Source organism: Topomyia yanbarensis, chromosome 1 (genome assembly GCF_030247195.1).
Source record: "Topomyia yanbarensis strain Yona2022 chromosome 1, ASM3024719v1, whole genome shotgun sequence".
Classification (NCBI taxonomy): domain Eukaryota; kingdom Metazoa; phylum Arthropoda; class Insecta; order Diptera; family Culicidae; genus Topomyia; species Topomyia yanbarensis.
Genome location: NC_080670.1, coordinates 24,989,912 through 25,011,199, shown reverse-complemented (window position 1 = coordinate 25,011,199; position 21,288 = coordinate 24,989,912). Strand labels below are relative to the sequence as shown.

Below are 21,288 nucleotides of genomic sequence, written 5' to 3'. Positions count from 1 at the left end.
CAATTTTCAATAATATTGCAACATAACGCAGATATATGAAAAATTCATTTTCCGTCGTCAACGTAAACTGTTCCTGGCAACACTGCTCCATCGGAATCCAATCAGACTAATTGCAATAACTTCAGTTCTGAAGGTGATCCTTGTAACTTTGTAATACCCAAATGAAAGGCAATAGTCACATTTATTAGCCTTACTTGTTTTTGTGAGCAAATTTTGCCTTAATTAAAAGTTATAGCTGTTTAAAAACGTTGTTGTCCACAAACAACATGGGCATGAATGGGTTAAACAAAGACGACAGAACACTGTAGCATTAGTAGCATGTTCGGAGTAGATGGATAGAAGAAGAATAAAGGCTTGACGAGGAAAAGTGATCTACTTTAGGAGCCATGTCCATCTGATCTGCTACCGATGGGTCGATTGATACAAGTTGTGGTAGAGCTTTGAAAAATGTCATGGCAGTAGTAACCCTCGCGATAGGAAGCAACCTATGTGGTATTATGCAAAAAGAATAGGGAAAGAGACGAAGAGTGAAAATCAGTCAAAACGGCAACACGCCCTTTATGATGATTTCAACACTAGAATTTTGGCAACCGCTTCTATAGGCAGCACTTTAAATGACTCCTATTATATTTTGAAAACAAACCGTATGTCGATCGATGGATTTGTTTATCAAACGATGTGCATTTCGAAACAAAGAGATGAAATAATTCTAAAGCTTATTTTTACTCATACATATACTCTAGAATGCACCTTACAATCACGATTGAACTAAATTCTGATGAAAATTCAAATTTCTTTTTTGATAGAAGTACAATACTTATCTCCTCCAACTCAGGCATGAGTAATGTTTATTTACATTGCACGATTGGTCTGCTCAATAAGGTATTTTTGGCTTCACACTATTCGTCTCTTTCCCTATTCTCTTTGGTATTATGTACTGAAAATTTTCGTTCAGTGTAGTCTGGAGCACTGTAAATAAAATTTACCATACCTCATATACGTACACGATACATAATACAAACACTATATCAAAACGTGGCTGATTACAATAAGCAAAGATGTCAAAATCAAATGGGATAGTTTCCAACCAAGAAACTGCACTAGAGTTCGTGAGACCGATTGACAAGAGCTCAATGCAAGTATCGCATACTTATTTGGTTTTACACCAACCGACATATCCCCACAAAATGAGCCGGACGAACTTCGTTTTACACTCGGTGGTTTATTTACATGCATGTTTACATCCCATGGGAGCTACGTGAGTACCAAGAGGATGACATGAAGTCATATTGGCGTAGTCAACAGAAAAAACTTTGTAACAAAATTAGCGAAATTTGTCTAAATACAAACGAGGAGCACCTTAGTTTGCATAACATTAGAGAAAGTGTGCATTGTTTTCTCTTGTTTACTGCTACTGCTGTTTGTTGATGACATCTCAAGCGATTTTGACGTTGTCAAACTGACGCGCTACCGATACGTTGAAAATTTCACTTAAATTTAGAAACCTACAACGTGCTATGCATATTTTTCATCTAATAGCTGGAAAGTAAGCATGGACCCCGTGCCCACCAGTGTACCTCCTGGAGCCGCCTATGCGTATAACTCTTTGGAGCGACTTAAATGTTGAATAGATTATCGGTTATCTGGAACCTCGGTATCCGTCCGTGACACTTCTAACCTATAAATTGTATACGCCAATTCTATTCCAGTTAACTAGTCTGTGTTTCGATATAAATATATTTCCAAAATTAGAATTTATCTACCGTCTGTTTGTGCCAACATTTCAGTAATTTCGTACAACTACTAAATGACTATAGCATTCGCTCCGACCGACCGCCAGCCAAATAAACCATTTGAAATATCGAATGCTCATTGCAATTGCATTTCGTTCAATTCGTGTGATTAAATCACGAGCCGATTAAAATCTCATCACCTGTGAGCGTCCACAAAATAAACACGGACCACTTCCGGGAACTGGCATGGTTAACCGGTTGTTGATGAAATCCGAAATTTCCATTACAACCACCACCACCAGTATTGTTCTACACTCACTCCCATCCCCTACCAGGGAAAAAGGATCACCATCATAACTCAGCCAATTGATTAATGCCGCCGATACAATCAATTCGATTGCCTGGCCATATCCATGCCATTCATCATACTGTTGGGAAACCCCAAGCCCACCACCATAATGACTAGATCGATCAGGGACACGTCGTTAATTTTTATCGGCTATGTGGCGAAGTGGTATCCAATTATACCTAATCGGTTCAACAGCCCGAAATAATTGGGTGAACCATGAATTCGTCAGCGTTGAATTGAGGACTGTTTGAACAATACGGCTACTAATTTGAACTTTCCTGTTTTAGGGGCGTAAATATATGATATGACCCTAGATGCACGCAGCACTGGATCGGCAATCAATCGTTTAATTGATCAATTCATTCCGTGATTGATTTTTGTTTGGTGTTAATGTTATAACCGTTTAAACACAATCTTTTTCGGGCCATCCGGTATAAAGCGGCCCTTACACGCTCAATATTTTTGTCAATACTAGAGAGTATTGACAAAAGTATTGTACGTGTAATGGAACAAAGTTGTATTGATGATGTGGATTTCAAATGGGACTGAAATATTGTAACAATATCGTCAATACTGGTATTGACAAAAATATTGAACGTGTAAGGGCCGCTTAATATCAATTCATCGGAATGAGTTTGTTGCTGGGGATTTCCAAATGTGAAATCTTTTCCATGCAAAATAAACTCACACTAACAGCGCACAAGTTCTGGTGAATTCAGTTTCGGTTTATGGCAAACTAAATTTCCGTGGCCGTTATGAGCGGAAAATGCAACCCCACTAATAGGCCCCTGGCATCAAAAAAATTAGAATATTTATGGTACGAGCCACTTCGCCGTGGCTTACATGACAATTTCGGCGGAGCTATCAACTTTCCGCACTGCTCACACCGCCCGCCAGAGAGAAAATTCTAGCCAAACTCGTAATTCTTGAAACAGGAAATTAAAACTAAGTTTTACGATCGATGAGGTACGGAGCCAAAGAATACTAACGGACGTACGACAAGGTTAAAAAAAACTGCTCCGAACAAAAGTCATAAAAATATGAGCAAAACACATGACCGTAAGGATCGGGACAGTTTTTCCCGATAACGCTCTGGCAACTAAGAACCGACGAAATGGGAGTTTTTGTTCAGTTACTAATGATATAATTCCCAGCACGTCTGCAAATTCGGGGTTAATTATGTCACGACATGCTAGCAATTAAAAAGTAAAAATGAACTTGAGCGTTTAGGTAGGTAAAATACCAATGAAATGGGCTCTACTAGCACAGAAGTAACCGCTTAAAATTTGTCGTTTGTCGTTTGCTAGGGGATTTATTGAAGCTCGTAAAAAACTGAAAATAAGTTTGAACATAGACGTTTAAGTTGTGTTAAATTAACGGTCTACTCGAAGATGGGGTATCACCACCATCGTGTTTTTTCCAGAGACGTTCTACAAAAAGTAAGCTAAGTCAGCGAGTCGCTTGTTGAAATTGATGATACATGATACATTACAATGTACAATAGTTTTAATCAATTCGCTTCACCCAAATTTCCAAAAAAAATCGCTTTTTTTCATGCTGAAACCCTTAGCCCTCCCTTAAAACGGAATGTTGAAATGTTGGAATGATTGCAAAACACTGAAACGACGGCACCTGAACTTTAAAATTGCTAACAATTTTGCAAATATGGTAAGTAAACAATATCTAACGGGTATACAATAAAAAATGAGAATTTTTTTCAGTCATGTAGTTAAAAAACAAAAAAATGAAATTTAAATCCCTCTGTCCGATATGTACAACATAACACTTTTTCATATTAATCGCGACTTGTCGCTGGAATAGTAGCTGTCATTTCCTGGAACGTGGGTCTTCGAGAGCGGAAAGTAACTTTCGTCGTCCAGCAAGAACGATGTCTCGCGGTGGTTCTTTGTCATCCATCGGCACTGCGATTTCACGATCGTGATCTGCTCGTCCGTGTAGTCGGGGGATCGAGTTTTCTTCCGACAGATGATGTCCTCCATCTTGAGGGTTCGGTGAATCAAGGTATGGGTGCCAGAGGTGTGCACCGCGCCGCCGATTTCAGGTAAAAACCGGCGGCGCACCGGCGTCACGCCGGTGTAGATGCTGATTTTACCTGCAACCGTGGCCGCGGCGGATGCGGCGCGGCGCGCGCCTCTAATAGGAGCTAGAGGTGCGCGCAGCCGCCCCGCCGCGACGACAATTTCAGGATAAAACAGTACGCGCCGGCGTGGCGCCGCGCGTTTTACCTGAAATCGGCGGCGTGGTGCGCGTTTCCAATGGGAGCAGTGATCTTTTCGGTTGGCGTCACGCAAACTCGTTCCGTCCCTGTTGTCAAACAGCTTTTTCAACGCTTCCTTCTTCTTCGCCAGAAGGAATGCCAGGATCGGGTAAACTGTACTGACGGGCACGTTTTCGTCTCGAAAGTGGTCTACCGTGAACCGTAAATCCGTACAACACGCTCGCAGAGTGCTTGCTGTTTCGACGTCATCTTCGATCTAACTGACAGCACCCGAGCGAAAAGAAACATGCCACCCATTTTTAGGGAGTCCAGAGCAATTCTCTTGGGGAGAAAAAAAATTACGCTCTTTACTTTAGTTACAGAAAGGTATTGAAATCATTCTCATTTGTTATTGAATATCCGTTACGGTTGCACAGACAAAGGGTAAAATTCGCAAACGAAAAACAGCAGTTTTTTTTCCACACCGTATGTCAGATCCTCATAAAAATCAATCAGCAGAACTGTAACAACATTCTACATACGCTGATTGATTTTTATGAAGATCTGTTCTCTGTCCAACCTTAACAAATGTTCAATTAACTTGATAGTTCAACGTTTCCATTGACTTATATGACGTCTAAGACATTAACGCAGTTGCAATGTGTATAGACATATACGTATACGCGATGTTTACGATTCGCTTTCTGATTTAACCTCATTTGGCAAAGATTCCACTTGATTCGAGATGCATTATAGATTTAAGGCAATATACGTCCCTGAAGTTTTTCGCTATTCGGAAGATGAACCCAAGCTGTCGTGATGCCTTATCCACGATGTACGACGTATGTGGTTTGAATGTTAATGCCTAATCCACGATGACTCCGAGATCTTTGATGTGAGAGTGTCTTGGAATGCTCGAGCCGAAGAAATGGTAGTTAAACTGAGTCGGTTGGCGTTTCCGCGTGAACGTAACGATTGAGCATTTGCTCGGGTTTAAAACCATTCTGTTTAGATCACACTACGTACTAAAGCTGTTCAGTTCCCTCTGAAGAAGCTCGGCATCGGTTTTATCCCGTATTTGTTGAAAAATTTTCATGTCGTCGGCGAAAGAAAGGCGGGGTCCTTGTAATGTGAAATTGACGTCATTAAAGTAGAGGAGGAATATTACTGGACCGAGATGGCTTCCTTGTGGTATGCCGGATGTAGCGAAGAATGGTGCAGATAGACAGTCCTTAATGCTGATTTGGAGTTGCCTTCCATCGAGGTAGGAACGAAACCAGCGCAGAAGTTGTTCATGAATGCCGAGTTTGTCCAGCTTCGCTATTGCAATATCATGGTTGATTTTGTCGAAGGCCGCAGATAGATCCTTATAAATAGCATCGAATCCATCCATTACATATGTTGTGAACGAGAGCAGGTGTGCTTATCTCTTATTGTTACAGAACAAAATGGTTCTTTTCGTTTCTCTACACTCGATAACACAAGATAAGAGTAAAATAGTTATGACCATAATCACAATACCTTTTCCATATACATTCAAAGAGACCATGTTATGTGACGTCATGCTCGATTGGCTCCGGCATTTGACATGTTCAATTGGCTCCGCTCAGTGTCTCCGCCCAACTATGAATATAGTAACTATAGTGCAAGATATCGCATGGAATGAATAATAGATACTAGAGTTCCCAAAATCGATTTTTCAGTGGGAGAACGCCCGACAGGACTTCGAGATTCATCGTATGGGTCGAGTGCATGTATCCTGAGGTGATACGCAAACAACGATACTGAATTCTTTCCCGTTCGATGAAATGTATGTTCGCAGCGGACCGTAAGCAGAAACATCCGTATTCCATTGCCGACAGTATCGTTGTTTGATACAGCCTAATAAGGTTTCCTGGGTGGGCACCCCACCATGTTCCGGTTATTGTACGGAGAAAATTGATCCTTCTACTTCAGATACCGTATGTGGTATCCTTGCGAGTCGAACCAGACCCCAAGATATTTCCCTGTGAAGATCTGGACGATAGTTTGACCCATTAATAGAAGCTGTAGTTGTGCTGGTTCGCGCTTCTTGGAAAATACGACTAGCTCAGTTTCTTTGTAGAGAATTCGATCCCAGCTTTCGTTAAACAAGAGAGTATAGCGGTTCGTTGTGGATGATAGCGTAGCTTTCTTTAACATTTCTGCGAAAGAATGCTTGGAGCGTCCCACAAGGGAACAGTTTAGTTTATCCCCGCATAGTTTGTACGCGGGACATGCAGAGATATCATGCAGACTCTGCACAGTAGAGACACTTTCCAATATTTCTATTGCACGAATTATCCACATGATTATCGCCACATTTTCCTCAGCGAGCTGTGTCGAAGGTCGAAAGGTTTTTTTTTATTGGGGGTATGTTTTATTTCCATCCCCCGCGACTAATACTGAAAGCAAGCGCTTGCTATCAAGTATTTTCACCGGTTGGAGTAAGCGGTCTCAAAAACAGCCAACCCCATAAAACAGCAGATCCTAGCATGTCAAACTATCATCGTTGACAACACCTTCAATCTATACCCTTACAGCTGGAACATACACATAATAGTCCCGTGTGAAGTGGTCGCAGTAAGCAATAGAGTTTGCCTGCTTTGAATTAGTCAACACGACCCTGAACTTGTCTGAGCGAACCTTTGGTAAGAGACTCAGAGATTTTGTTTCGGGCCGAAAGAAGATCACAAAGGGACCAGTCAAGTGCACTGGTTATTATTTGGGTCTATGGAGGGGGAGTCGATTCGATCTCCACTCGGCCATGCGTCATCGGCACCGTCAACGCACAAGGTCAGAACCCTAGCAAGTGGGAAAAGGCATTAATCTGTCAAGGAAAGTGTAGAGTCCTCAAAATTCATACGCCCTTTGCATTCGTTAGGAGTGGTAGCTTGATAGGTTGGCAACGCTGATGACAGGCCGGCTAGTAGAGATCCGTGTAGAGTTTTCGGTAGAGAGAAGACAAGCGAGAAGAGTGAGTGAACAGTGTGTTGAGCATCAGGAGGAACATAAACGGACTTGTAAATAAGAAAACGATATTTTGATTTGGATTCCGAAACCAGACTTTACATTTGGCGACGAGGATCCAAATTAAAATGTTTTTATAGTTCGTGTTTTGAAGATCGGTCGGAAAAAAAATTAGGTTATAGCTGGCGGAAGCTTGGAAAAAGTGATTGTGAAAAGAAAAGGGGTACAGTTTCTGCCCTCGATTCACAGTGAAAGGTAAAAGTGAAAGTGAGGTTATGTGTAAAATTGGAAGCTTTTGAAAAGCTTCGGAAATAGCATAAGTGGCTATCGTCGTTATTGTTGTTATGTCGCTATCTATTCTGAAATGGCCTTCAAGCAATAGGCGGGTTGAAGTTGGAAAAAGAAAGAGGATTGATTTTGTTGAGTAGAGGAAGCAGCGTTTTTTAAATGTGCGGTAATCGATGTTTCTGGATTGATGTGCGATGGGTTGTGTACCAGAGTGAAGTAATGTGTTTTTTTCTCTAAAAAGTAGACATATATGGTTGTGTACCACATGAAGGAATTTTGGTTATGTACCATGAAAGGCGAAAGAGGAGGTGATTGTGTACCCGAAAAAACAGGTCCTGGAATCATTGGTTGTGTACCAAATATAATTCTCGAAAGTGTTGTGTATACTATTTAAGCAGCGAAGGCTGTGAACCAGGTTATATAAAGACAATGGCTGCCGTTTGGAATGGTTGTGTACCACTGAAGAAAACATTTTGATTATGCATTGTGACAGCGTACCAAATAATATAAACAGTGAAGTACAACAACAGAGATGATTAGCACCTTTTATTTAGTATATGTTCAGAACTTCAAGGTAAGCAAAAAAAAATAAATGGAAAAAAAATTCACAGTATTCCTATCATGGATAAAAGCTTTTCTCCTGTGTAAGTCAAATTTTGGTTCGGAGGCGAAATACAATTTAAACAAATTCAAAACAATATAGTATCACATCAAAGATGGAAATGAATAACAACAATAATGACGATAAATGGATTTATGATAAATGTATATTACAAAAAAATAAATAAATTGCATAATATTTTGTTTATATAAAATTTCAAATATAGGATGAGTGTACCAAGTCGTATCAAACCCTTCGATGTAAATATCGAAACTAGTAAACTACCATCGGAATGGGAAGTATGGAAACTGGATCTGGAATCGTTTTTCATGGCACAGCATATTGACACACAGTCGGAAAGGCGAGCACAGTTAGCATACTTAGGTGGGCCGGGGCTTCAGGAACTATTGCGTCATCTACCAGGTGTCAACCAAGTTCCCCATGTAACATTGAATCCTCCTTTTTACGATGTTGCTATCAGATGTCTCGACGAATATTTCGAACCTTTTCGTCGTAAGACATATGAACGTCACGTGTTCCATCAGATTACGCAATTTTCGGGTGAGCGGTTTGCAGATTTTGTAATGCGACTCCGCAAACAGATAGCAAGATGCGGTTATGATGTAAACGTGATTGACGAACTTATCGCAGACAGAATTGCGCAAGGCTGTGCGTCAGATGATTTGCGTACTAAACTTCTCCAGAAAGATAGAAGTCTCGAGGAAATTGTTGCTTTGGGAACAAGCATGGCTGAATCAGCCGAGCATTCCAAAAAGTTTTTCCGTCTGTTTCGGCCAAAAATGAGTCTCAAGAAATAAACAAAATTTCAGAACGGGGCTCAAATTGGAAACCTCTAAACCCCAAACGAGAAGGCATGTTTCAGACTCGTTTCGAGAAACGTGTAAATGATCGTCAAACAGATCGTTTCATTTGCTACAGTTGTGGTCGAAGAGGCCATATTCAAAATAGCAGTGAGTGCCCAGCAAAGCGTACTAAATGTGCCAGTTGTGGAAGACCTGGCCACTGGGCCAAGAGATGCTACTCCCGTGTTGACACCCAGAAACGACGCCAACAATCACCTGGAAGAGGACCACCCCCGAAACGCATTCGTGCGATTGCCGAAGAAGTGAATAAACAGGAAACTACGAACTACATTTTTTACGCCATGGGTCGAAACGTATTCATGTTTAAAGTGGGTGGAGTTGATATACCGATGACTATAGACTCAGGGGCCGACGCGAACGTGATTACAAACGACATTTGGGAACAGATGAAAGAAGCTGGAGTGGATGTTTTCGAGATGAAAAGAGAAGTTGACCGAACTCTTATTGCGTACGCATCAAACCAACCGATGAAGATAATGGGTATGTTCCATGCCGAGATCGACGAACTTGCTCGAAATTTTACGTCGTGGAAAATGGTCAACAGTGTTTGTTAGGTGACAAAACTGCAAAAGAACTACAAGTATTGAAGATCGGTTTCAATGTGAATTCAGTACATGCTAAACCAGTGCGTCCTTTTCCAAAAATTCGAGGCGTTACCGTCGAAATCCCGATTGACAACAACATTCAGCCTGTCCAGCAGCCCTACCGGCGCCCACCGATCGCTATGGAGGAAGGCATTGGAATGAAGCTTCGCACATTACTGGAACAAGATATTATTGAACGTGTTACAGAACCATCACCCTGGGTCTCACCAATGGTACCGGTGACAAAAGATTCAGGCGAAATACGCCTATGTATCGACATGCGCCAGGCAAACAAAGCAGTAGTACGCGAGACCCATCCTTTGCCGCTAATTGAAGAGCTTCTGGGGTCGGTAAATGGCGCCGTGCGGTTTTCTAAGATAGACATAAAGGAAGCCTACCACCAGGTGGAAATTTCAGAGAGATCCCGTCCGATTACTACATTTATTACCAAATACGGACTTTTCAGGTAATATGGAACGGTTTATACAAGTTAAATTTTCACTTTTCAAAATGAATTGGATTTTGTTTTAGTTTTAAATAGAAGAACTTTTACCAAACCACTTTCGCTTATTTTGTTCTGTTTTTCTTTCTTTTTTTAAATACTATTATAATTTATTATACCAGATACAAACGTCTTATGTTTGGTGTAAGCTGCGCGCCAGAGCTATTCCAGAAAGTCATGGAATCAATTCTGGCAAGCCTAGAAGGAGTCGTTGTATATCTCGACGACGTGATGGTTTTTGGTACAAATCAAAACGAGCACGATAGAAGGTTGGCGGATACACTGAAAAGATTAACTGAATACGACATTATGCTAAACGATCAAAAGTGCGTCTATAACGTTGAATCACTAGAATTTCTTGGACATGTGCTATCTGCCAACGGTGTTCGGCCGAAGGAAAGCAGGCTGGTTGCTATTCAACAGTTCCGGGAACCTCAAAACATATCGGAGCTGCGTAGCTTTTTGGGACTGGTATGTTACGTAGGTAGATTCATACCACACCTAGCTACCAAAACGGATTGTTTGAGACAGTTGCTTCGTTCAGTAGTACCCTTCAAGTGGACGGAGAAAGAAAGTATGGCGTTCCAGTCAATAAAGTCGGCTATTTGCAAGATTGAAAATCTGGGATTTTTTAATCCAAAAGATCTCACGAAACTTGTAACAGATGCAAGTCCAACTGGTTTGGGAGCTGTGCTTCTACAAGTTGATAAGAACGGACATACAAGGGTAATTGCTTTTGCGAGTAAAGCCCTGACGGACCTTGAAAGAAAGTACTTCCAGACCGAAAGGGAAGCGCTCTCTCTTGTATGGGGAGTCGAAAAGTTTCGACTATATCTACAAGGCACAAAATTCGTATTAATGACTGATTGTAAGGCACTTAAGTTTCTATTTAGCACCAGATCGAAACCCTGCGCAAGAATTGAGCGATGGGTCCTCCGATTACAAGCTTACACTTATGACGTGGAACACATTCCTGGAAGTGCCAATATCGCAGATGCAATCTCGAGACTGTCTACGTCTTCTGCTCAAGCCTTTGATCAGTCCACCGATATGTGCGTTCGACTTGTCGCTGAAAGTTCGGCACCAGTTGCAATAAAATATGACAAAATTATAGAGGAAACCAATAACGATGCGGTTATTCAAAAAGTTTTGACGAACTTACAATCAATGTCGATTGATGAGATCCCCAAAGAATTCAAACCATTTACAAATGAACTTTGTGGCATTGAAGGGGTTCTACTTAGAGGAAATAAACTGGTGATTCCCTCATCTCTTCGAGAACGAGTTCTCGAATTAGCACACGAAGCACATCCTGGGATAGCTGCTATGAAACGAAGATTACGGCAAAAAGTGTGGTGGCCAAGTATCGATAAAAATGCTGAAGATTTCGTGAAAAATTGCAAACAATGTATATTGGTTGGTTCACTTGGAGTACCAGAGCAACTTCGTCGGACGAAAATGCCGGAAAAGCCGTGGACAGACATTGCAGTTGATTTTATGGGACCGCTTCCCTCCGGTCACTCAATATTTGTCATGGTCGACTACTACAGTAGGTTCACAGAGGCAGTAGTGATGAAGCAAACGACTACAAAACTAATGATTGAGGCACTACATGAAACCTTTTGTAGGTTCGGTATACCGGAAACTATTCGGTCTGACAATGGCCCACAATTTATAAGCGAAGAACTAAAATCATTTTGCGACCAATGCGGCATAGAATTATTAAAAACGACACCATATTGGCCACAGGCAAATGGTGAGGTAGAGAGAGCGAACCGAACCATACTCAAACGTCTAAAAATCAGTAAATCTTCATGATCTGCAGATTGGTTATGGGACTTGCGATCATTTCTTCTCATGTATAATTCGACTCCACATGCAACCACAGGCGTACCACCATCTCAACTGATGTTTGGCCGCATTTTGCGGGATAAGATTCCAGTTTTTAGAGAAAAGGCGGGACGCGTTGATGAAGAGGAAATACGAGACCGCGACTGGTCAAATAAGATTAAAGGAGCGGAATATACGGACACACGACGGAGAGCAAAACAATCTGTTTTCAAGGTAGGTGATATAGTTGTTTCAAAGCGCATGATAAAGGACAATAAGCTGTCCAGCACCTACGAACCTGAGGAATATGAGATTGTGAGTTTGGACGGTTCAGAAGCATCTTTGCGAGCTCTGAAAACAGGTAGAACTGCTAAACGAAACGTCGCTCATTTGAAAATTTTCCCCCACATTAAACAAACAGAAGCAGCAATCACCAGTAACGGAAACGTTACGATAGAAAATATAACTCCTGGACAACTAGAGCAAACTGATCCAGATACTGTGCAGGACCGGCCAATACGCACTCACCGAAAGCCTATGTATCTAAACGAATATCGTACGTAAAAAGTGTTGTAGGATAGTAAAGTCAAGGGGGGATGTAGAGCCCTCAAAATTCATACGCCCTTTGCATTCGTTAGGAGTGGTAGCTTGATAGGTTGGCAACGCTGATGACAGGCCGGCTAGTAGAGATCCGTGTAGAGTTTTCGGTAGAGAGAAGACAAGCGAGAAGAGTGAGTGAACAGTGTGTTGAGCATCAGGAGGAACATAAACGGACTTGTAAATAAGAAAACGATATTTTGATTTGGATTCCGAAACCAGACTTTACAGAAAGTACAGATCACTTATCTTTAAATTGGTTTTCCATGATGCACTGATCCTTATCCTTAAAGCGCGAACAATAGCTGAGGAATGTGGCCTTGAAAAAACACACAAAAGCGAATTTGAGAGAAAGCATCTCATTACACATCGCACAGAGATTCGATTATTTGTGCTATTATATGTTTAGAAAAATCAAACATGTCCGTGTTCATACTTCTTGAAAGAGGAGAAGAAAGGGGTCACAAATAAAGGTTTTCTGTCTTCATAATATATAAACAGTCTTGCTAATTTTTTTTCCAAACAAGCGTCAAATGCATTAGTCTTTTCTTATAGCACGGATGTATTATTGCCAGCCATGTACATGAATGTATACAAAAGACAAGACTATATCATTAGGGATTTCTCTATTTGTGAAAATTTATCAAAAATTATTAGATGTTTCGGATTTTTTCTTTATTTTATCACACGATTTCTTTTGTTAGCGACTCTCTTGATAAAACAAAATTTATCCTAAGGTTTCGTCCACAACTTGAAATTCCTTGCAAGATTAAAACTTTGCGTGGGGCGGGTAGTTAGTAAATGGATTGCCCGATACGCAACTCATCTAGGTTCGGTTTCCAACTCCTCCAAAAAACAAGTACACAAAAAATAAAAGATTTTTGTAACCTTTAATAGGAAGAGGACAGTTAAAACCTCTATTATTGATACTAAAAGAAATTCTCCGACATATTTAAATTACCTTAAATTTGCTAAGAACATCTCATCGTATCGTTTGCAAAAATAAATTGCATCCGACAGTTCCCCAAAATCGGATTAGCGCGCTAAATTGGATCCGTGAGTTTCCCAAAATCGCACCCGATCCACTACCAATAGCCAATTATCTGTGCACTGAATAGAAGATCAACAACTGGAAATTATTATATACATTCATCTCTGATACTAATCAAAACAGTTCGACAAAACGAACGCTACCTTTTTCGCAGTCCATTCGAATCCACCTGTATCGAAGCAAAACAAATTTCCCCAGGTGCCCCATCGATCGACTTCGGCTTTCGGCATTCGATGGCAATGGCAACGGTTCGCCTGCGACTATCCCGTCCTGCGACCTTCAAATCCCAAATTACCCATTAAAGAGCGTTATGACACTGCTGCCACAAATTCTGTCAGTAAATTGTATTACGACTCCCATTCCCATTGACTGGTTGTCTGAAAATGGACAAGACCCGCATAAATCGCGGGAACGACCGTAACGCAAAAACGTGCATCCCCAGGTTTGCCTGCGATAAGGCAAGCACGTGTTTGGTCAATTTAGCAAGCGGTAGCTATATAGGGCTAAGCCTACACCACGATTGCCACCGCGCCTATTGTATACCAACACGCCATGTAGGTTCTATGGGCCCGAAAGCTCCGAATCTTTACGACCGTTTAGTGCCATCACTTTTAATCAGGAAATTTTCATCTTGCTACCGGGCTACCGCCTCACGCCCGCTTGTTTAGGTTCTTCGTTACGGCACTAATGCTAATCTTGCACCACAACTTTTCCGATTTTCCCCTTTCAGACACACCTCACACATAAGAGAGAAAAAACAGCGCCAAGAACAGCCCGTTACCGCTTCTGCTTGAAAGGCAAACTCAAAAAGGTGGAAAAAACATTACATATCATCATGCTAGTGACACTGCTGAGATTCGTTTCCGTCGTTCTGATTCTCGGTAAGTACCACCTGGGCAACCACCCATTTCGTACAGCTAGGTACTCTTGTAGAGACATGAAATGAGTATGCAAACACACACACACATCCATGCATGTAGGCTCGAAAGCGGAAAAGGATTTTCGGGTGCTTTCCCGCTTTCGACTGAGTTCCGATTCAAGATGAAGACATATGAGCGAAGTATCATGCTGATTTCATTTCTCCATGTATAACTTCGATAAACATAAAAGCAGGCCGCTTTACGGTCGGCCAGAGCGACCTTGAAAATTCTAGCACCTCACCCTACACCACATCAAAGTGGGCGGTTGTATTTTGATTCAGCATTGAGGGTGGTATGGGTAGGCAGGTATGTAAGCAACATTGTCTAACATGTATCGACGATAGACCGGAAGTGGTGCATCGAAAGCTTCGGATAATAACTGCTGGTGCGACATCATAGGTGGCACACGAAGCGGAGCTTTGATCGGAAGCTTTTTTGGGTGAACATTTGTAGGGAGGTGAATAAGTGAGAGACTCTCTTGAGTCCTGAGGGATAAAGGATGCTCGAAACATTTCACGGATGTGCTTTCAACTGGAGACACAAAAAGCTCCGACTGGCGGAGAGCGTTGGAAGTTTGTGCTAGATAAGCTTGAATAGGATAAAAAAGTTCAATATAAAGTGACAAGACAGGATAAGCTTTCAATATGCAGCTTATCCTGTTCGTCGAAAATTGTTAGCGATTTCGCGGTATGGTAGAAAAGCTTCGGATTTATGGCTTCTTGCTACAATTTAGGTCATCAAATCTTTCTTCGTTGATTTACCAACTTTAGATATTCCAGTTAATTTACCTACGGATTAAAAACCAGTACGGAAATGTTTTGTTTCACTTTTTTTGTCATTTGTCAGCAAATTAATTTCTCCACAGTAACTATCATTCCGACAAATCGAAGGCTCGCATCGTAGCCGTACCAAATTTAAACACATAAAATAGTACACTTGTTCCCAATTAAACAGTATTTACCGAAATGCGAAACCGCACCGGAACACGCTGGTGTAGGACTTTGTGGCAAAGTTCCTTCACCCAAGCACACAACGTCGAGAGCTTTACATTTCGATAAAGAAACTTTCTCCGGAATGAATCATAAGCTTCCCGTACTGCTCACCCGTGTTGCGTTTTAACAAAGCATTAGTGGCCAGTACTTTTCCCTCCGTACGGACAAGTGGTAGGTAAATGCGAAAACAACGGCGGCACACCTACTAAACCCGACTACGACAACCTGATACTCGCCGCTCCAAAACAAAGCGACTACCCAAAAGTGAACATTAATTACTGCTCGTGTGCACCGGACGAACCACACACGGAACTTGGCCACTGCGGGTTTGAGGTTTTAAAGTAACAAGCGGGCGATAAGCGCGCTATTGTGTTTACAGCTTTTCATTGATAATTCTATTAAGCGATGCTATTGAGCGAACTTGTTTTGTAACACTTGACTTCACCCTTGCCACCTGACCTGGTGTCCTTTCAGTTCTTCCGCCCACTCGCCGGCTGATTGCTGACGACAATGAACAAAAAGAAACTATTTTCCTCGACAGCGTCGATGGATGAGGTAGCGCTTCGAGAGAACAAGTAGGACACTTGTGCTTCGATGACACTTTCCGATTAAATCCGAGCGGTTCTCGAAAAAGTTTCAACTGTACTGTGCCTTGTTGGAAAATCGGGCTCCTCTGAAGGGGGGATAATGAAAATAGGCAATTTTGTGACTTGTGAAACTACACAAAGAGGCAGCGTCATTTCGATTGAGTTCTTTACGGGTTTGGAGCGAAATTGGTGGAGGACGATGAGTTGCAGGTTTCGAAGTAGTGAAAAGAAAGAAAAACCATCCTAGCATAGTGAATTGACTCTCGATTAGGTTTCGTTAGATGGGCTTCTTACAAAAACGCTTGAGTGCGTGGGTTGAGCAAAACATACAAACAAGTAATCAAATTGTAACGCTAAAGCGAAAATTTGACTAAAAGAAGTTTGTGCATGAATAGCGCAATACCTAAAACTTTACAAAGTTGTAGATTTGAATTTCAACTTCGTCTCATCAGTATCTAGCAGCCGCCTTGACCGCACAGATGGGCGTTTAATCCGTAAACAAAGTCGTCTTCTTGCGTTCACAAGCAGAGTTAAAAATATTCAAATTCATTGAATGAAAATTGATCATATTCAGCCGCATTCATTTTCAATATTCAGGGACGCAGTTGAAAACGTCAAACGAACATAGCGCCCATTCATCCATGCAGATTTTCATTCGTCTTCGATTATTACACGAAGCGACCGTGTAGCAACGATCAAACGCATCAAAGTAGGCCCTGGCACCATGTAAGCGATGATGATTGTTTCATATGCTTTACCGGCATTTGAAAACATTTTCCTTTCCTTCGCATAGAATTCAATATCAATTCTTCAAAAGGGCTAATGAGATTTTTATAAACAAACTTATTTCGCTCATTACTCCGCTGTCGAGTCGAAATTCATGAAAGATACACACGAATCAACATCTTTACCCTTGGTAGAATCAATTTCAAATATCTTCTGGGTTGAAAATATAACAAATTAAGAGAAATCAGCAAAACAAAATTTTGTTTACAAATCTTATTAGCTCTATTCTAATGTTGATATCGAATTGTTGGCAACCGTAGTAAGCAGCATTAGGTTCTTTACTGATGCAGTTAACCTCACTTTTCCTGACAGTCCACTACACTAAGCAAAATTTGCTTTGAATTTCCATAAAAACGTCTTATGACTTTCAGACATAAGGATTTTAAATGGATTTTATAAGTTTGTCTTATGATTTGGAAGGGAAATTTTCCAAATCCATCTCTTATTATTTTCATAAGACAGTCTTATGAAATTTATGAAAATGTCCGAATGAACGCCATAGGTGCCCATTTATGAAAATTGCTGATATTTATAAGCAGAAAATATAGTAGAAATAATGATTTCCATAGAACAGTCTTATGAAATTCATTACAATGTTCGAATGAATGTCATAAGTTTTTTTATGGATATTATACATTCATATAAAAAATAGAACATGTCTGACATTTCTCGAGCATTTTTAGTAGACAAAAAATCAACAGTAAAAATCAACCTTTAGAGGATATTAGGTTTTACACCAACCGACATAACCCCAAAATGAGCCGGATGAACTTCGTTTAACAATTTTCGGTGGTTTGTTTACATGGGAGTATGTGAATTTGAAATTAACAGATGGGAACTCGTTGCACTCGAACTCACGCAACTGACAAAGTAAACAAACCACCGAGAATTGTAAAACATGAACGACATTCATAATGAGTTCATTAGTGTGGTCATCTTGTTGAACTAAATTCGGGACAAATGAACCGCCAAGTGTAGATCCCTTCAGAAGATTGAAGAGAAAACTCATTAAATGGTAAAATTTGTACACAATAGGCAACGATTCGTCAATATTTCGGGGGAAACTGGGCTTAGACAACTGAATGATAATGATTGTTACTTCTCAAATGATTTTGATAATCATAAAATACGCGTCAGACACTAATTATATGCACAACTTATTTCATTTCAAATGATCGGATATCTTCTGTAAAAATCATAACCATGTAAACTGATTTAATGCTCACAGTAATTTATTCAATAACATAAAAAACAATTATTTAAAATTTTGTAGCAATTTGACAAAAATCTCACATCTTTTGTTTGAAACAGCGGTAATCAAAAAGTGCTGGCCTGAAACAATTAGCTTCGGGTTGGCCGTGCAGGCCAGTACTGAATTCATAAGAAACAATTATGAACTTTTCACAAAAGTGACGTTTACGAAAAACAAAATACAATTTTATAGAATCAATAACAGATTTCATATGGGTTTCATAAGAAAAACTTATGAAATTCTTAAACGCATATATTGGAGCGAAGTCATAAGACTGTTTTATGAAATACATTATTTGTACGTCTATGGAGTGCATGAATAAAGATAAATGAATTCATAAGCCTGCCTATGACATTCTAAAGCGTTCAATGGCATCGTCAGAAGGCTGGATCATATGTCGAGACTTATGAAATTCTAAGATGCTTTTTGCTCGGTGTAGTACTGTTTACATGGACCTATAAAAATTTGTGGTCGACTAGATTCGCTTAAAGCAAATCGCAAAGAATTTTTCTAAGTCCATGTAAACAGTACAAGCGAACTGTCAAAAATGAGTACCCGAGTGGCTGGATGTTGTTGGCTCGAATCAAAACTTGTCGAAAGTAAACAAAGTTCATTTCATATCGTCAACCTGGCGCCCAGGTGGTGAAATCGTTAGAATTCAACGGGGTGCTGGAGCCAGGCCAGAAAATTTTTATTTCCAGATTAAATTTTACTAAACTTTCCAGTTTAACTCAGCCGAAATGCTGGCTGGTTCTAATTCGTAGTCCGGCTCCGGTGACACAACCGATTCAAGTTAGAATGTTTAAGGGGTACCATTTCGATGCGGCTTAGTCGCATAACCGAGACCTAGGAACCGAAGCGGCGCAAAGCCGCTATGGATCCGCCGGGCGAGGTGGCCACCGAGTCGCCGTCGGAAGCAAGCGAACCTGTGATGCACTCGTTTGCCCGGCTTACTCAAACCTAGGTGTTATCCCTAGTCCGACTGAGCGGTTGCGAAGTCGGACAGCACGCGCAAAAGCGCTGTGGCGTAGCCATATTGGGTGGTGGACACAAAATAAAATTGGCAACGCTAGCAAAATGTAAACACAAATGAACACTCCGGATGAACCTATCGTCAATTGACATTTCGACGAGTTATGATTCGAGCCAATAATATGGGCCCTCCCTCTAAGAACGGTTGGTTTCAAAATTGTCCAATGAAGGACGTTCGTTGGACGAATTTGGACAACGTCCAAATAACCGTTCAACAAACGTCTATCGTTGGACCCGTGTTGAACGATTTTGAAACAATTTTTTGGACGTCTCAGTGGGCTACCCGAGTTTATGTGTGACGTCAGCGTAAAGTACACGGTAAAAAAAAACTTTACCCATTTTATGTATTCAAATTGCCCATTTTCGGAAGTTATTCGAGCTGTCAAAAAATGGGTATTTTTTCGTTTCTAACAATGAGTACTTTTTATCCATTTCACAACTACACGATGAGATAATGTCAATGGGTATATTGATCTTGATAATGGGTGAAAAATCCTTAAGCATTATTTCAAGCGAGTTAACCTGCAAACTAAGGATCGTAGTTGAACCTGCAAATTATCGTCCTGCATCGGAGTCCGTGGCGGAAACGGAACATTTCGGCAATGCTCCGAAAACAACGTTTGTTTAGACTACTAAGGATTTTGAAAATATGCGCCAGTTCGACATTTTTAAGGCAGCCAAAAGATCCAGCCATCAAAAATATATGGCGCTTTTATTTTGTTAAGTAGTTTTAGAATAGCATTTCTATCTAGATTCCTATACTTTTATAAGGAAACAATAATGTGAAATGAATGTTATTTTGGGTTTTTTTTAATTCAGAAAAAATTCTATTGACAGTATTTTTCATTCTGGCGCGAATTTCATGAATGGGTATTTTTTACGCATTTTGTTGTGACAGTTCTGCGAAAAATAATGGGTGAAACATACCCAGGTTAACGTACAAGGTCTGTACTCATTTATGGGTACAAACGCTTTACCCATTTAATGGGTTATTCCACTTTTATTGAAAATGAGTAGTTTTCTACGCATTAATGGGTACTTGATTTTATCAGTGTATTCAATTGCGTTTCGCATGATATTGGTGCTAACCTAAGAGAAGAGACAACAGGCTTCTTGCTTTTCTTAATTTTCTCGACTAGGCCCTGCCGTAAATCTAAAGACAACAAGCGTTCATCGTTGTCAGATTCCTTTTCTTTTTTTCCATACTTTTCGCAATTGCTGAAAAGAATTTTACCTCAAAGATCGCACCTCAACCAAGAATTTACAATGCTAGCAGCTTTTGAAAATTAAATTTAATTTTCATTCATGTCTCTTAACAATACACGTAGCTATATCGTCATTCAGGACTATTATTCAATTTGCCTGAAATGTTGATGTGTGTGAAAAGTAGCCAGAACAGATCCAGCAGCACTGTTTTCCATCCCGCTTGTAAATATAATGAACGCTCATGACTGGAAAAACGACTAATCAGAAGCTGGTTCAATGTTGAGGTTAGGACTGGATCAAACTACCCACTGAGACGTCCAAAACTTTGTTTCAAAATCGTTCAACACGGGTCCAACGATGGACGTTCGTTGAACGGTTATTTGGACGTTGTCCAAATTGGTCCAACGAGCGTCCGTCATTGGACGATTTTGAAACCAACCGTTCTTAGAGGGTAGCTACGCGATTGTCTTCTCTTCTCTTAGGTGCTAACGGGCGTAATATTATACCAATTTCTCTAGCCCTTCTGGGAACCCGATTTATGATGATCACCTTCGTGCTTCTACCTGTCGGGATCGTCAGTTAGTCTAGATCAAACTGCATGCTGTATAGAAGAAAATATTAGTTCACGTTTTAGTTTCGTTAGTCAAATAAGGATTAATAAACTTTGCTTACCCAAAAAGTGCTGTGATCACTTACCGCCAAGGTGAACTGCAAGTGATAGTTCATCAGCCAAAACCCGTCTCTGTTCATAGCTATTGCGCCTTGCTACTATTGCTGCTTGTTATAGCCGCTGCTTTCCCCCGGGGGCCCTGGATCGTTTAAGGGTGGTTGCGCCAATTCCTGCCTTCGCGTAGCCGGACGAATTCTGTCAAGGATTTCAATCAACAC

The 21,288-nt window shown here is 40.7% G+C and overlaps 1 protein-coding gene across 1 annotated transcript in view; it reads left to right on the top strand.

Annotated features, from left to right (window-relative positions):
• Positions 1 to 21,288, top strand: part of LOC131677126 (uncharacterized) — a 565,677-nt gene that overhangs the window by 104,663 nt on the left and 439,726 nt on the right. The window contains exon 2 of the mRNA XM_058956746.1: positions 14,356 to 14,506. Within this exon, the coding sequence (XP_058812729.1) occupies positions 14,461 to 14,506 (46 nt within the window). The 5' untranslated portion in view covers positions 14,356 to 14,460. The remainder of the gene's footprint in view (positions 1 to 14,355; positions 14,507 to 21,288) is intronic.